The sequence below is a fragment of the Labrus mixtus genome, chromosome 23, assembly GCF_963584025.1.
Source record: "Labrus mixtus chromosome 23, fLabMix1.1, whole genome shotgun sequence".
Taxonomy (NCBI): domain Eukaryota; kingdom Metazoa; phylum Chordata; class Actinopteri; order Labriformes; family Labridae; genus Labrus; species Labrus mixtus.
The window spans coordinates 13397339-13414982 of NC_083634.1; the positions used below are offsets into that span (position 1 = coordinate 13397339).

The 17644-nt window shown below is 41.2% G+C and overlaps 3 protein-coding genes across 3 annotated transcripts in view; 1 reads left to right on the forward strand and 2 right to left on the reverse strand.

Annotated features, from left to right (window-relative positions):
• LOC132958804 (collagen alpha-1(XXV) chain) overlaps window positions 1-3887 on the reverse strand; it is a 139210-nt gene extending 135323 nt beyond the window's left edge. Inside the window, exons 1-2 of the mRNA XM_061031851.1 lie at window positions 3137-3887; window positions 2895-2964 (exon numbers count right to left, since the gene is read on the reverse strand). Of these exons, the coding sequence (XP_060887834.1) occupies window positions 2895-2964; window positions 3137-3433 (367 nt within the window). The 5' untranslated portion in view covers window positions 3434-3887. The remainder of the gene's footprint in view (window positions 1-2894; window positions 2965-3136) is intronic.
• A 4249-nt stretch (window positions 3888-8136) lies between these two features.
• On the forward strand, window positions 8137-9557 carry saxo2 (stabilizer of axonemal microtubules 2). Its single transcript, XM_061031974.1, has 3 exons — window positions 8137-8269; window positions 8438-8604; window positions 8649-9557. Exons 1-3 carry the CDS (start codon window positions 8145-8147, stop codon window positions 9455-9457), a joined length of 1101 nt encoding a protein of 366 aa, XP_060887957.1. The 5' UTR covers window positions 8137-8144; the 3' UTR covers window positions 9458-9557.
• A 1412-nt stretch (window positions 9558-10969) lies between these two features.
• larp7 (La ribonucleoprotein 7, transcriptional regulator) lies at window positions 10970-17616 on the reverse strand. Its single transcript, XM_061031835.1, has 13 exons — window positions 17526-17616; window positions 16285-16499; window positions 16097-16197; window positions 15927-16010; window positions 15566-15730; window positions 15354-15456; window positions 14956-15252; window positions 14665-14818; window positions 14389-14549; window positions 12819-12931; window positions 12461-12620; window positions 11751-11842; window positions 10970-11419 (listed from the first exon to the last, which is right to left on the reverse strand). The coding sequence occupies exons 2-13, from the start codon at window positions 16484-16486 to the stop codon at window positions 11342-11344; spliced, it is 1710 nt and encodes a 569-aa protein (XP_060887818.1). The 5' UTR covers window positions 16487-16499; window positions 17526-17616; the 3' UTR covers window positions 10970-11341.
• Window positions 17617-17644: the final 28 nt, after the last annotated feature.

A 17644-nucleotide genomic window follows, 5' to 3' on the forward strand; every position in this document is an offset into this window, starting at 1 on the left:
GGAGGCACCGAAGCAAAAGTTGGATGATAACTTAAAGTCAGCAGGGTTGACGCTCTGAGCTCAATAAATGTCTGTGACAAATTTCATACAAATGTTAACGTGCTGTTTGTGCTACACTAGAGGAATAGTTTTAGGGATCCGAAAAAGTTGCGTTCGCCATCTGAAGGCCACGATTGTGTGGAACTAAAGTGTCATGGCAATTGATCCAGAAATTATTGATATGTTTCAGATGGTAACAAAGTGGATGAGCTTTCAAACAACCATTAGCCATTAGAATCAAGCCCAATCAGAGCCCAAGTAAGAAAATGTGATCAGAAGCTAAAAGTCAGTAAACCAGACACTGTTAGAATGACAAATCACACCATTAAAGAAGCTTCATCTTCTTTAACCGAGGACTACACCGGCATGAATAAAACGTACTTTAAGTTCTGGTTGGACTTTCTTTGATAAAGATGCTACGAACTCTCTCTGATTCAGAAGCAACCTATAAAATATCCTCCAGCTATGGACCATTGCTCTGTCTTTGCAACTACTCCATCTTCTTTGACAGCAATAAAGCGAAGACTGTGAAAAGCACATTACGTTCCTCCCCTCGAAGAAAAAAAAAAAAAAGCCACATCAGAGCCAGGGGCTGTCTCTTAGACAGAGGAGAGGATAAATATTGAGTGAACCCATTCAGCATTCATGGGGTATGAAGATATTTGGCCTGAAAAAGCCTTGCGCCTTAGCATTCAACAAAATATGGTAGAAGTTGCATGTGTAAATCACTTGCACTGCATGAATACAACAATATTAAACACAATGTTGTCTTCAAAGCTTACAGATGATGTATGTGCTTTTTATTCAGCCATCTATGGAGACACTGTGGAATAAGCACCGGACAAAAACATTTGCGAGGGCCAGTTTCTGAGATGAAGCCCGCCGCCTTAGTTTTAGAGTTTTCACGCTTCATTTGATATGAAAAGCTTTTGTTGTTTTATCTTTGCCCTTGACAGAAATGTAATGCGTGAAAATAAATGGCCAGCATATGATAACGATTAAGAACAGAGAGAGTAATACTACTCCTGGCACTGTAATTCAGCAGATGAGTCATTCACAATTGATAAACCACGTTGTATTAGTCTTTAAGGAAATCCACTTTCACTCTTCTGATTCATTTTCTCCATGTGTGTTTAATTATGACAGATTTATTTTAACGTGTCATTTTGTTGGAATGGAGAGTCATTTTTTGGTTTCACCCAAGAGAGGTCAGAGATCAACAGAGCAGAACCTGCCTAAAGCGAGGGTTGACCACTACGCTGAAAACCACTTTAATCCAGCAGTGAACAGACCCCACCTGTTTGTCCATCCAAACATCCACCACACAAGGCTGCACTGTACAACATCCCCGCTATGTCTCTTTCAAAGAGGTCACCCACAGTTTGTTCACACTTACTGTAGTCCCAGCTGGGGGTTGACTGAGGATGTGATGCACACAGATCCCTCTTCATCAAACTTTAAATACTCATGTCAGTTCCTTGCTGAAAATTTGAAAAAGGTCATTTTCACACTGAGAGAGTTCTTGGAGTTGTTACTACGAGAGACATGTTTTTATGGGAGAGAGAAGAAAATCAAAGGACTGCTTTTGTGGTCCTGATTGTCACTGACCTTGTTGACATTTTTTTATGGGGCTTAAGCCGAAAAATGCTACAAGCAAACAGTTGAAGCATGTCTGGTGCAAATGCAACATGGACTGATGTCCTTGTTGCCAAGAGAAAACCAATGATCTCAAATTATCGACTTTTCATGAGATAAGAAAAGCCCAACTTTAAACTGTTTGCGTCAACTTATACTTTGCTGACACAGGCTAAATGATAAACTGATGAGTCTATGGACTACAGCAGGGGTATTTTTTATTACCTGCTTCACCTATGTGACCTGGTGACATTCTGACAGTACACAGATTAAAAGAGCCTTTGTTTGCATTTTATGTTGGCAAATGTAGGCATTAGTGAATTCTACTACTGTACAAGGTGGATCAGAAATAAGAAGTCCTCACTGTTGTTTGAAGTAAAGAAGTAATTTGAGGTATTTCAATTTGTTGAGCTAACTGAGTGAAAAACCAATGACCCTATGTGGTACAATAAATGGAGATTTAAAGCCATCATCTGTTACAAAGCCTTAGATGTACATCAAGGAGGAAAGTATGAATGGACTCCGTACTCAAACTCTACACAAGCATCTAAACTTTACATTACACCTGATATAAGCTGAAACCTGCTGGAGTATTTCAAATAGCAAAATATCTCATTTCACATCTGTCTTCATGCAGATTTCAATCTAGAAAGCAACATTTTTTTTCCCCAAATAAAACCGTGCACAGCAGTTAATGCTGTGGTATGGATACAAATGTAGAATAAAAGTGATTACAGCCAATAATAGTGTTGTGCATTTCCTCCAACATCCCTCTGTGATGCACTGACTAACCCAACCTTGACTCCATCCCAGAACGCTGACCAACACTGAAGGAATAAATGTTTCCATCTACTGGCGGGAAAAGTGAATTTCAAGAGGGTTTTTTTTTTCTACCTCGGAGAGGGCAAGTGAGCAGGCAACATCACAAGTCAAACAACCTCTCATCGCCTCTATGTATAGACCCCCTGTTAAATGCCTTTCTTTCTGTTAAGTGTTATAGACGGTCAGCTGTGTGCATCCTTCACACTGGACCCCCCCACTAGAAAACTATCAACGCAATCCAGGCAAGCTGCCATGGGTCATCTGTGTCAATGAAAAAAAACTAAGGACCTGTTCAGTCAGCTTCCATTCATTATTTTATAAAACTCTGCAAACACAAGCTGGAGGCAAATCCAGTGTCTCACACACCAACAGACAGCAGGAGACTGAGTTTTCCTTACCTGGGGGGCAGTTGCATTCAGCTGCTGCTTGTCTGGCAGTCCGAATCTTGACAAAATTTTCATAGGAGCGCTGAAATTTTGAAAGAAAGGCATTTTCATTCACATACACATGTGGCTTTCAATTAAATCAATATATCGGGGTTTCTGTTGTGGATGTTCACTGACAGTTTGCAGGTTTAGGGGCAACTAAGTAGGAAAATGAAACAAAAAAAAAAAATCAAAAGTGCACAAGCAAATCTTACCTGAGAGAGCAGCTCGTCCACTCTTTGTTCAATGAGTGAATTAAAATCATCCATGGAGTAACCCGGGGCACGGATGAAGGTGTGCTCGCCATTCCCACTCTCCAAATCCAAAACCCGGTTCTTGATATCAGCTGAGTTAATGCTCAGCAGAACGCAGAAGGCGATGGACGCCACCGAAAATAAAGATGAGAATATGTTCAGCACTGTTGCGCGGTGACATTGTCGCTTCTGAGGCGCCACTTCTTTCTCCATTTTCTCCACGCACGAAGATGCTCCTCTTGCCGCCGCGATCTCCATTTAACTACAACTACACGCGCCGCTGGGAGCAAACTGCATCTGGCGCGGAGTCGCGAATTTATGGCACACTGTTCTGCGAGAAAGTGTGTGTGTGTGTGTGTGTGTGTGTGTGTGTGTGTGTGTGTGTGTGTGTGTGTGTGTGTGTGTGTGTGTGAGTGTGAGTGTGTGAGTGAGATTCTGCGACGCCGCGTTCACGTGCAGTGTGACTTTGTGGTGACAGCGACCAAAAAGAGAGGCGCTCTACTCCGCTCCAGCCAAAAGCAAGTCAACCTGTCTGACGGGCGCGTCGCGGGGGCTCGAGCAAACTTGTTGCGCCGAGCCTTGCACAGTAGTCTGCTGCAGAGGAAACGCGCTATTATGCACAATAAAGTAGAAAGAGAGACTGGGGAAATGGAAGGCAGCGCGCGTGCAGTGGAGACAGCTTTACCGCTCGGAGCTTTTCCACAGTGCAGGCGTGCTCCCCCTCATTATGGCAACTACACGCCTCCAATCTGCCTGGACTGATTAACATAATTTATTGACCCGCTCCCTTCGAGCTCTTGCAGTCGCATTACAGTTGCCATGATGTGCAAATATATACTATCACTTTCATATCCCTTGTTTGACAAAGACGGACCGCTGCGTAAAGACGCAGTTGCATTTTGTTTAAACTTAACATGGCTTACTGTAAAACAAGGCAAGAAAGCGAGACAATGAAGACAATAATCATTAATGAAATGTTGGTGTGACTTCATTGGAAGGACATATCATTGAGCCAACGTGTGAGGATGTTTACTTCTGTCGTTTGTTTGTTTTTTTGGTCGTGACGCTGCGTAAAAGCGCACACAAATCTGGAAAGTTCTATTTCAAAGGTATGGGCTGATGAAGGGACTTACTGAAACATCTAATGGCGTGAAAATAGCATTATTTTTTTGAGGCTGTTTAATATACATCAAGTGGAGATAAGGGAGTTACAAAGCACATCAACGCGTCTCTAACAGAGATGCAGTCGTTTGGCGACCCCACAGTGTGCCCACTGTGTTTGATGCATTGATTTCTCATTTGAGGTTGTCATGATGGGGGTATAAAACAACCTCGATGTGGCCAATTAGCCTGAACATACTTCAACTTTAAATCTAACCCTTATCCACTCTCATAACACAAGACTATGTTTAAACGACCGAATGATAACCTTGTGTATGTTCTAATCTTCAGCACAGCTATCTGAGATCAATGCAGCTGTAGCTGGTAATGCACTGATGCTGAAGGATGCTCTGTACATTTATTTTGGAGACTGTTGCTCTAAATTTGAGCTTCTTTTAATCCATATTTTATGAAGAGCATGATCAACATCTATCCTCTAACCCTGTTCCATCATTTCAAAATGCAAAGATGATTTTTTTCGGTGCACGATGACACTGAAGAGAGCAGTCATTTTTCATATGCAGTCAGTAATACTTAATGGGAAAGGGCTTCAAATATCCATAAACCTCAGCAGACTCCTGACTTCTCCAGCCTCTTTGCTTTTTAATGCATCTTCACTCCAAATCACTCAGAAGGAAAGAGAAAGATGGAGAGCTCAGAATGAAGTAAACATACAGTAATTAACACGGGGCGATCCTTAACCACTTGAAATGCATTAGTTAGAGGCAGTAGCGGACTGAAGTTATTGTTGTGTTGCATTACAACTGCGTTACAACTCATAATGCTTTTCATTAAGAGGGCATGATCCTAACACTCAAGAGATTTGAGGGCATAAAACTTTTATAAAAGCTATATGGGGCAAAAGGTCCAACCCTTGAGTTTCAACGTGACCATGTAATGTGAATATCATGCAGCTCAAACAGCTTCACAAGACAAACACCTTTCAAAACTGACAACTGACAAAAATTAGCAAGAAAAAACAAAAACAAAAAAATCAATGAATAATTTGATCAACAAAGTAAACATGAGATAACTTACGGTAGCTTATTCACTCTTTTGGTTTTAGTGTAAAGGGAAGTACTAAAGATCTTTGGGCTAGTAATAAGTCATCACAAGTTAATTTGAAGTATCTCTTCAATAAAGATCTGACTTCAGCAGTTCCTTAAAATTAATAAGTGATGTTATAGAATACTGTTAAAGTACGGATTACAGTTTAAAATCACTACCTAGTTTGTAATGGGGCTTTATACTTTTTACTCCAGTAATGATACCATGGACATACCGGCTCTTTTTAGTGATCCTGATCTTTTGGTTCAGCTCAGCAAGAAGAGCTCCCAAACAGCATTTGGCAACAATTTGGCTTTTATTAAATCTGTCAAATGCAGTATTGTTTTTGGTCTATGATTGACAATGCAATGCACTGTACTGAAATGATTCATTGTAAGTATTATACTATACTTTACTAAATCGTATAATTAACCCCATTTTACACGATGCTTGGTATAATACATTATGGTATTATACAGTGGTGTGCCTGTGGCCGTGCAGAGTGGAGAAAAGATCATCCCTTCATTCTGTCATGTACTAAATAACAACAGGGGGGGGGGGGGGGGTTAGCTCGGCTCAGTTAGCCGGCTACACTCATATACATAAAAGAATCATCTCATAGAGCTGACTCGTCCGTGAGCGACACATCTCTATTATACTCTGCTCGTGTAGACTTGACTGTGTGACAATGAGTGCAGCTTTCCTTTGGTTGGGTATTTTAAGAGCACAAAACTAGTTTGTATCCCTCTATACATTTAAAGATCATGTGAGGGGTTTTAAGCTGGTTAAGAAACAGACAAACTATAAAACGATGCCTGCTTATGATCTACGAAAGCAAACAAGAACATCATTGACCAGTTAGATCATTTCTTCACATCTGTTATTAACACTTGAAATCACTGCCAGGGGGTAAGGTGACAGATGAAGTGGATTACAGCACGCTGCAGAAACAGCCTTTGTTTACATTCTCCACAGCTTATATTCACAGTGAGTGAAACATTTGACTTTTAAGAGATGGCAGGATGATCAGGAGGATCAGCAAACCGAGATCGCAGTACACTGAAAGTTCCTCACAGGAGCTTTAAGTCAGTGTGACGCACAATGGCAGCTTGCAAAGCACTGGACATAATGATTCTTTATGTCTGAAATATTTTTCATTTAATAAATGTATTTCTTCTCTTTATTGGAGTTCTGTTTTAGTGATATATGCATTCTGTTCATTTGGGATCAGTAGGCCTAAATATCCTTTATTCTCGCAGTTGAGCCCTCCATCTACACCGTGTTTTTGTTTTCTTTCTAGTTATACACCACATATAGGCCATATGGATACAGGCCTGGTTGTAAAGTAGTAACACATGCTCTAACTCTGATTCCGTTATAATCTGACAAAAGCCTAAAAATAGCATTTTTAGGCTTTTAAGTTTAAAAACGTATCAACATCTATTGCATTTGCAGCGTTGAGTATTTATTTTTTAAATGTAGGTGCCATAAACAAAATACATATTTAATTGAGTTTTTTTGCGGTCTTTTAAAAAAAAAAAAAAAGCTTTGGACGCCATCTAGTGGACAGATTTTGCAAGGCGCTCGATTTTGTGGACACAGTCATCCATAATTTATCATCAGTGCGTAGTCAGAATCCCCCCTGACTACATCCGTTTTCATTTTGTTTTTGTTTGTGTGTGCATGTGTGGCTTTAAATCCCCCCTCTCTCCCTCTCTCTCTCTCACTCGCTCACTCTCTCTCTCTCTCTCTTTTTGGACATGAGTACAAAGTGACAGATGGACTCCTGGGACTGAGTCACGTTGCAGCATGCACGACCCAACTGTGTTGCATATTCAGCATGTTAAAAAAAAAAATACACAGTGAAAGCGAGTTAGAAATGTGAAACATGCAATTTAACAACCTCCCCTCCCCACACACCCCTCCCATAAGTCGCTCGTCCACTTTGTTAAATTGTCACATTATTTTTAGAATTCTCGTTTATCGCTAAAAAAAAATAAATTAAAAAAAAGTGCATCATCACGAGCGGCGTCCTCGCCTTGACAACCGGTCCGCATCACTGAGTAATCCACTGATGTTTATTTTTAGACGCTGTCGGCCGCTGCGTGCTACTCTCGTTCTACACACACACCCCATGTTCATCCTCCGGTCAATAATTCAGACTCTGTAGGCCTGCCGTGAACAGTCAGAGAGCAGGTTACCACAAGCTCCAGCCTCAGGACGCCGACGAGAGTAGGCTGGAAGAGAGACGGAGCCCAAAAGTTTGAGGGCGCAAATCACCCAGCCCACCGACCACCAACCAGGAGCATCAATGAGGTGAGCTCATGTGTTTACTTACATGACGGACGGACCTTTTTTGACGGCTTTTATTGAGGAGAACATAAAATGCTAGCTTGTATTTTTTTTTTTAAATGTTACATTAATATTTTTTAATGAAATTCTGGGACTTTGTTTTGCAGGATGTTGAATATGATGCATCTGCCAAAATGTGTGATCAGCTTAGCCTGATGCTGATTGTGTATGTTGTAAAGCTGTCAATTACAACTCAGCAGGTTTTACATAAAATGTTACCTTTGTGTGAGATGCCAAAGATGTCTGTGTTTTGTTCACCTCACACCTTTTATCTTTTTGTCTTCCTCTGAATGATTTTCAGCCCTTTGCTGTTTTCTTTCCTCTGTATGTCTTACAGAGGTTAAAGCATCACTCCAGTGTTGTTGAAGTTGTATAAAGTTACTTTTCCACCATTTACAGTCGGGCCCTCATGACCACTGAGTATCAAGAAGGGTACCGTCACCCTCACTGCTACAAGGCCATGGTCACAACCACCATGCAGAAACACCCGTACCATGCACTGAAGGGGACGGCTGCGGATGTGACCACCTGTAGGTAAGATCCAACGTGTTTATCTCACTGGACAGCATTCATGACACACTCTGAAGATGTTCCCGTCTGGTGAGGCAGGATCACGACGCCTTGTGCTCGCTCCTCGTTCTACACAAACCAAACAGTAGTGTCATTCAATTACAACTCTCTCGTCATAACTTTGTGTTTCAGAACTTTCTATTTGGCCCACAAGGTGATAAAAACTCCACCCAAGCCCCCAGAACCACCGCTGCCGCCAAAAGAAAAACAGAGAACTGCCAGTGCTCCAGACCGTTCTTTATGCTTTGGAAACAAACAAAGAGCGTCCTCAGTAGAGGACTACAAGACCGTGTACCAGAGTGAGCAGCTTGCACATCACATCAGTATCGTGCATTTTAGATCTAAAACAACAAATACATTGTACATCATGTTCCAAATCCATTTTCACTGCTCTTGCTTCCAGATGATTTCAGAGAGTGGAAAGTCGCCAAACGTCAGCCCTTTAAGCTCAATGACAGCCTGAAGGTCAGCCAAGGGCTATTGGTCACGAGCACTACTCCCAAAGAAGGTTCCTTTAAGAAAGGCCCCGTTTGTGTAGCCGCCGACTCCAAGCCAGACAGAGACATGGGAAAGTCACAGCCATTTGAACGCATGACCAGCTACAGGTGTGACTACGTCACCCATTCACCACAGGCCAAGGTTCAGAGTTTGAAACCTGCAAATCGAATCTATGAAAACATTCTATCAGAGCCCGAGGCCAAAAAGACCAGTCCATCGTCGGATCGCGAGGAATTCCTGTCCACGACACACGCGGACTACAAAGGACACCAGTGTCCACGCGCCAAACCGGTCCTCCCAACTCTGCAAAACTTTGTGAAAAGCAAGGAGCCGCTGGAGACAACGACCACCATGAGGGCAGACTTTAAAGTCTGGAACAAAGCAAGAATCTCCCAACCTTTAACAAAGAAAAAGCAGAACGCGCCGCAGAAGTCCACCGCCTCCGTGTGCTCATGTGAGCCAGCACAGATCTGCAAAAACGACCGAAAGCCTTTGAGCCCTCAATCTAAACCGTGCGAGACTAGAGTGTGTAACTCCAACTATCCTGTCACCAAGGAAACTCCAACTCCTGCTCACAGTGGATTTTCTTCCGGCTATGAATGCATCTCCAACGGGACTGAAGAATCCAGGAGGTTCTGGCTGCATGGTTTCTAGAAGTTTTTCTTGAGATCAGGTGGATTCCTGGCCGTTGCTGCCACTCTTACCTCAGGTAGTTTCTGCCATTAACAACAATAAAAGCCATAAATGAAGCTAAGATTATGTAAGAGCAGCTATTTTTATACTCACAAGCATGTCACTGATGCTCTGCAGGACCATTCATTTAGAGGATTATGTCATCACTAATTGAAGCTGCTTCATATTCAGCTTAGGAAGCACTCTGGAATACGTTACAGCTAAATGTGGACTTTTACATCTTTAATAGTGCAATGCATTAGAAAATGGTGAGTAGGGACATTTTTACAGAGGCAGTAAGACTCAGCATTCAGACCTCATGTTTTAGCATTTGACGTGATTGTGCCCTCTAGCTCTACACAATAATAACTTACAATAACAGTTGTGACAGAGTTAAGGTTGTAAAAAAAAAAAAAAAAAAGATATGACTTTAAGACCACTTGTTTAAAACAATGTCATCTTTTATTTAATTTAATAAAGGTTTGTTTTGGGGGTTTTAATGCTTTTATTGGAGAAATAAGACAGTGGATAGTCAGAAATATGGTAGAGAGAGAGAGAGGGGGGGGGGGGGGTATGAAGGATGGAAAGGAGCCACAGGTCAGATTCTAACCTGGGCGGCGTGTGGACCAGTCTCTGTACATGGGCACATGAACTAACCACTATCTCTGTTTTTTTTTTTTTTTAAATAGTCGATAGCACATCGATACGAGTACAGAAATGTAATTAAATCTAAAGATTGTCATTTTTTAACCAAAAGCAATCACAAGAGAGAGCATCTGTGGCCTCTTCATTTTCACAGGTCTGAAAATCCTGAAGTTTTAAAGTTCATCTGGTGTTTACGTCTCTTACAGACAGAGAGCAGATGAGGTGCCATCATCTTCACTGCACAAATACAGAGGCAATGTTTCAGAACCTGACTTTATCAATATGTGTAATTTAGACACGGTGCACGGCTGAGTTTGATGCAAATTTCAGGTTTGGGTTTAAGTCATTGTGAAAATATGAATGTATGGCAATAAATACAAAGAAATATTTGATGTAAACAGGCGATGCTTTTCTCACAGCATGCACATTTACTTTTAAGGATGGAGGCCTGGGTTTAACGGTCACGCTTTCACAATGTTTTGATGCCATCTGCAAACTATCAGCTACCTATCGAGTAATCAGTGCCAATTCAGTGGTGAATAAAAATCTGCTTTCTGGATTTATTTTTTGTTTCTGAAGGGACATGCTGCAAACACAGGTTTAGTTTCTCATAAGGAACAGCAGACAGGCACTTACACTTTAAAGAGTTTTAGCTAATGTGCACTTTCATTTCTTGTACTGCATATCGTTAATGTAATATTAAACCATGTCACTGCATCACATTTTCTTCTCATATCATTCATGTCATGTTTATAATTGTGGTATCGTTGCAGCATTAGACTGCATGAAGGTCGGTGCGAGTTGTTCCTCCTTCCTCTCACAGAAACTCAAAAGAAAAGCAAGACTGTGTAAGAAATAACAAATGATATTTTTTATTAAAAACCAAAAAGGCAATCGTCTTCAAAAGAAAATGCCCTGACTTGTTCATGATTGGACTGGGAGATCTTTCAAATGATCATATTTACATCCTATACAAACTCTCCCTTTCATTAAAACAAACAAAAAAAAAAGTATTTTTCAATATGCAAAGTAGCATTCCACATGACCTTGGAGGCTCCAGTGCAGAAATAAAAAACAAGGGGACATTTTAACTAATTTAAACGTGTTCAAGATTCCATTCAGTTCTTCTTGAGCTTAAAACAAATTAACACAACGTGTCCCCCTCAAATCACATCATGTGACGTCTACGTGCTTCAATATTTACACTCGTTTCAGCAGAGCTCAGTCTTCTTGGAAACGGATGTGCTTATGAGCCTCTTTGGCTCGAGCAGTGATGATTTTTTCTGCTTTGGATATGAGCTGCAAAGTGACAAGAGAAATAGAAATCAGATGTGAAAGCAAATAAACAATCTGCTTCAGCTGTACAGATTACATGTGATTCACATATTAGTCCATATCCTTATATGGGCGTGTCCAGGATAAGCTGCTTTCAGTATGCAAACCAAATTCCAATCCTGAATGTGTGTATATTTCTTCAGGATTTGATATCCCAAATACCTCATTAAATATGGAATTCTAATAAAGCATGCAGTAAAAAGCTGCTGTGTACAACCTCAGAATGACGTCAGCGGTGAACAAAAGGTTATAAATTTGTTTTTTTCCTTTAAAAAAATGTCAAGGCTGATCTCACCTTCTCTGTGCCTCGCTTCTTTTCCCTCGGACGATTCAGCTTGCCTTGGCGGTCCACGAGGATCTTCTGCCAGTACCTTTGCTCATGATCACCTGTGAGACGCATCCAATGAAAGTTCATTATACCGTGGTCTGTGTGAATACTCGATTCTGATTGGCTGAAGGGTGTCACATGTGCATCCATTGACTTTTGATATATGGACACCTAGGGAAGTAGTTTCAGTTAAATCACTGTTCCAAATTAATGCGCTGCAGAGTAACCATAGCAACATAACACTAACCCTAACCTATATCTTTCTGGCCTATAAAACTCTGCTGGCATTGGCATCAGCTGGCCGCAAACACATTAAAAATAATAATAATAATTATGATTGACTTTTCTTTACTTCCTGGAGGCAACCGTCTGACGCGTAGGCCTCCACGTCGTCCATTAAGCCCTGATAATTGACACCTCATCGGGCATCATCCCTTATGTTAAATCTTCACACAACCATGTGAGCAACACTTCTTTTAGCTCTGTTAGAGGTGGAATTTCAATGATGGAAAGTTTTGAACGTGAGACAAGCTGACGGGCGCTGTCACAGTAAATTATTTCTGCCAGTCATCAATAATGTAAAAAGCTCCACAGTGCCAGCTCAGTCATCCACATCTTCTCCTCAACGGGAGAGCAACAGAGGCTCAAATGATTCTCCCTCCACGTTTTCTTCATACCTGAGAGGATCTCAAGCTTCCAGCTGTGCTCCTTCTGTAGCTCTGCTCGTACGTCGCTAACGGCTTTAGCCTCCTCGGGGCTATGGAAGCGAATGTGACCCTCAGCGTCTCCTTCTAGGATGTCCACGTACGCCACCGGGGAGATTTTGCACAGAGCAGCCTGCACAATGTAATCCACAAAGAAGCAGAAGTTACACTCGAGTTCATAATCTTACTGCGCTAATGTGCTAATAAACGAAAAGTACGCCAGCTGCTGTGATCAACTTTACAGTGAGTGTAGAACAGACTGGTTGTGATCTAAAGGGATGTTTGAAATGTGCATGACAAAGAGTCTTGGACACTGGAACATATACTGTACTTTGATGATCTTCCTCTGCGGTAGCGGCTTGCTGTCTGTGATCTTAATGATGACACCGCTGGTAAACTGAGGGCCGTGGTTATTCGCTTTCTCGGTTTTGATACATTTCTCATCTAGAAGGAAACAGAAAAACACAAATCAATATGTTAGCATTTAACCAAACAAAACAAATAATGCAATATTATTCTGACCAAAAGCATCTTTAGCTTCTGTTTGAAGTTGTCAAGTATGAGAAAATCACCATCACTGAAGTTGATCTTATAAAGGCAGAGTCATGTTGTACATGAACTATTATAAACTAGTTCCAGGACAAATACTTCCACTGTTATAGGAAAAATTATAGGACAAAATTTCAAAAAGGCAAGATATTGTTGTCCTGATTTGTCTGTAAAATCTACCTGTAATTGATACCTAACTTTATCTAGAATGTTGGCTGCTTTCTGTATATCGGTGCAAACAAAGTACTCATGTAAACTGAGGCATGCACCGTCATTACAGTGAGAGCAGCCCTCGTCAAAAACAGCACGCTGGGAAACCTACTGAGTGACGCAGATGGAGTTAACAGCGCCACTTGTACCACCCCTTCTCCGTCCTGAGGTCATAATGGTGTTTAAAGCAAACGGTGGAATACTGTTCCAGTGAACGAGTGACCAGCGGAGGTGGGAAGCACGACTCCAGAGACGAGGGTCTGTACTTATCAACTTTCACTGCAGGCTGAGATCTCTCAACTACCGTAGTGCAGCTAGTAGGAGTGCAAAGTAAACTTTACAAAGTGGAAACAGACAGTACAAAAAGAGCGACACAGCTGCATCACTGTGGACATCACTGAACACAATAGAAAAATGTCACACAGGGATACAGGTTAAACCTTGTTGTTCCCTCTGGTAGACCTCTAAAATACACACCGACTCACATTATGTATAATTTAAATGACAAATATGGCACAAAACAGATTTCGTCACATTTTTTTTTCTCCCTTCTTTCATTGGATGTATGCTGTTGTTGTTTTTTGTTGATGTAAAGCACTTTGTGACCTTTGTCTGCAAAAAGCGCAATATAAATAAACTTTATTATTATTATTACTTCTGTGAAGCTGACACAAACAACTCACTGAATAAATACATGTTCATGGAAGTGATTTTTTAAAGGGGGCGTACTTTACTCTTCAGTTTTTCAGACACTGTGACGTAATCGTTAAATGGTGAAGCAGTACACAGATTTCTGCAGAGTCACTGGATCGTCATACTATGAGTCAGGTACCGCTTTTCATATGGTGTCAGGAGTTACACAGGAAATCCCCACTCCTACTTAGAATGTTGAAGTTTCAGTCACGTTTTCATCACACTGGACTACAAAAATGATTCACCTCTGACCTGACTGCCAACAGAGAGATTAATCCCAAAGGACACAAGAATATGCAAGAAACTGTGAATGGCTGATCATCCAGAGTCAAAGACGTTTTTTCTACAGAGAGTTTAACTTTTTAAAACACCACTAGTGTTTATTTATACAGTCAGCTGTTAAGTCTTTATATTCTGAAATCACTGGGATCAGATGATTTCAAACTCACTGTTTCCATCTTGAGGATCATCGACCGTCTCCATGTGTCTCTTGTGCTCCTTTGGCACCTTGGGCTCCTTGCGATATATCTTGGTCATGCACCTCTTTAGGGACGTCATGCTGCGCTTCTGCAAGATCAGATACTCGTCCTTCAGCAGCAGCCACTCCTTCCTTCACGCGAAAGAGGAAGACAATCATTGTGTTAGAAAAATGACATTTTGAAAAGGGGGTTTTCTTTTACTTCATGACGATGACAGCATTAAAAAAAAAGGGATGCTGATCTCACTTTGATAGAACCCGGAGTGGGATGACTTCCTCCTCGATTTTCAGTTTCTCCTTGTGTTTCTTATTTCTCTTCCTCTTTGCTTTAACTGTGGAGTCATCCATGTTTTCTTTCCCTTCCTCAACACGCCTCTCTGTTTCGCTTTGAGCAGGCGCTTCTACAGAAAACAATGGGAATGACACAGGTTACGCAACATGCTACTTGTGGTTTTATTGCAGCTTTGTTTTTAGAGAGGACAAGCAAAAGAAAATGAATTAGACCTGGAATGGAGCAGAAGATGATAAAATAACTTACTCGTCTTTGTGACATCCTTTTCCTTTTGCACACCTTCACTTTCACTAGCTCTCCTCATCTTTGACGGCAGCTCACTTTCACTTCCCTCTGCTGTGGTCGACCGTCGTCTTTTTTTATCGGACAGTTTCCCCGGTGTCTTGACCTCTGGATCCAAATCCCCAGCTGCTGAGCGCTTCCTCTTTTGCTCAGAGGGCTCTGCTTCCATCACCTGCTCTTTGGATTCTTCAGTTGACGTCTGTAAGCTGGCGCCATCTTTTTTTTTCTTCTTCTTCTTCTTTTTCTTCTCCTCTTCTTCACCTGGAGGGTTTCCAAAAGGGTGCAAGTTGTTAAATAAATAGTACAGATGTCGTCATATGATCCAGGGAAGTGAAAGAGAAACGTATGACTGTTTATTGTACCTGGTGGGGGAATGTCATCTGGCAGGGGCAGAGGCTTTCTGTTCTTTGTTTTAGGGAAAATCCCGGGTTTCCTGGGAGCATCTTCAGGGGGGTTGTTCAGCATCTGTTACAAACAACCAAATACTTTGTGAGTTTCTTTCCTCCAAAAGAGCAAAAACATGACACCACTGTGGTCAGATATTCACGTTAAATATTCAAATTGAAGTGATCACCTCTATGGCTTTCTGTGCTTGTTCCTCATTCTCAAACTCGACAAACGCAAAACCCTTGGGGTCACCAGAGCTCTTGTATCTAGGGATGCTGATATAAACCACATTCCCACATTTTGTGAACACTTTCTCGACCCAGCTGTGATCCACATCCCTGGGCAAAAGTTCCTGCAAAAAAAAAAAAAGAAATATCTATTATTTTATGATCGTACAACATTCTTCATTCTAGCAGGCATTTCTCAAATTGAGCAGAAAAGTGAAAGCAAATGTAATGTGTATATTCTGTATATATAATCTTTATAAACATCCAGAGAATAAATCAACAATTATTTAATTCTTTAAACGTAGAAAATAACTATTTTACCACATAGACCGTGCGGCTGTCAACGTTATTTGGTACGTCTCCGATAGGAAGCTGACGCCTCACTTTATTCCCTTCCAGGTTAACCTGAAAAGAAAAGGAACCCAGGCGTGTTGAGTACATTCATTAGAAACTAATTTAAGAGTTTTCAAAAGAGATTCACGTCGCACTACCTCGACAACAGATGAATTTTTCAGCGCTCTCGCTATCAGCTTTGTGTCCGTTGTCAGCGTCTTCATTCGATTGAAGCTTGCCAACACAGAGATGTCAAGATCTTAAAGACAAAAACATTAACTTTTTACTCAAATAACCTTGTAATCAACGTCAGATGTGAATGTTGGAGTGCATTATAGAGTCTTACATCCGTCCTCTGACTCATCTAGGAGTTTTCTCAGGAAGCGGTCCTTGTGAAGGTTGACATCTCCAAACCAGAACTCCACTTGCTTCTTCACGTCACCCAGTAGATGTTTCACACGGGTCCTTTTCTTTTTCTCGAGGTCCTTGCTCTTACTGCTGGGTTCTTCGGTGCTAGCCTCAGCAGCACCTCTCTCTATGTCGATCATCCTGTGGGTGAGACTGCAACACAAGTTGATGTTGATGGATGGCTTGCCTTCCCCCCCCCACACCCCCTTGCTCCCTATCCCTCTTCCTGCATCTTATCCCATCTCTCCCCCTATCCCTTTCCAAGCCCGGCGCAGTCTAGTCCTGTGAAGGCTGTTTCATCATGAGCCGGGGATGCGGCCGAAGATTTCTGCCTTTTAATAAGGCAGTTTTTTCTTCCCACTGTAACTTTTGCTGCTTTGCTAAAGTGCTCATGATGGATAGGCCGGATCTTTGTAACATAACAATGAGTAAGGTCTTTTTACCTGCTTTTTGTAATGTTAAAAGACAAAGAGTAAGGTCTTTTTACCTGCTTTTTGTAATGTTAACAGACAAAGAGTAAGGTCTTTTTACCTGCTCTTTTGTAATGTTAAAAGACAAAGAGTAAGGTCTTTTTACCTGCTTTTTGTAGGTCTCGAGATAACACTTGTTATGAGTTGACACTATACAAATGAAAATTGATTGATTGACAAGGACAGTAATGTACAATAAGCAAATAGTAACTTCTTAAACCCAATGTGCTGTGCAGAAGATAACAACAAACAAACTCAATTATAATGTACACAAATGAAACAACCCCTACATCACTTAAAATATGTATGATCCCTACACCAGACCTGATCTTGTTTGCTTTTCTCCTGCAGGATCCACAACTTCATAGTAAACACGCCCCTTCAGTAAGATTAAAACATGCAATCGATGAAGTAGGTATTAAACATGATAAGTATCACATATATCCACTTCTAAGTACTCTAAGTTATTCTCTCCTGTTTGAATCGAGGATTATTATTGTTGCATTTTAGCAAACAGTTGTTGAAGCTAAATTATGTCGATTCGCGGGAAGTGACATTTTAAATATTCTACGGTCGCTCCACTTCATTACAAAAGCCCCTAAACCACTCAGCAATGATTGAACGGACAAAACTGACTTAATTAGAGGTGAATAAACGATTAAGTTTGACGGGCTTCATGCACAAAAGATAAAAGAAAACGATAGCTTACCGGCTAACTTCATACGAACACGGCACTAGTACGACACTTTCATGTCGCAGGATAAAATCGTCGGACAACAATCAGCCAATCAGAGCGAGCAGTTTTTAACACTTCCGGTAAGTTTCTAA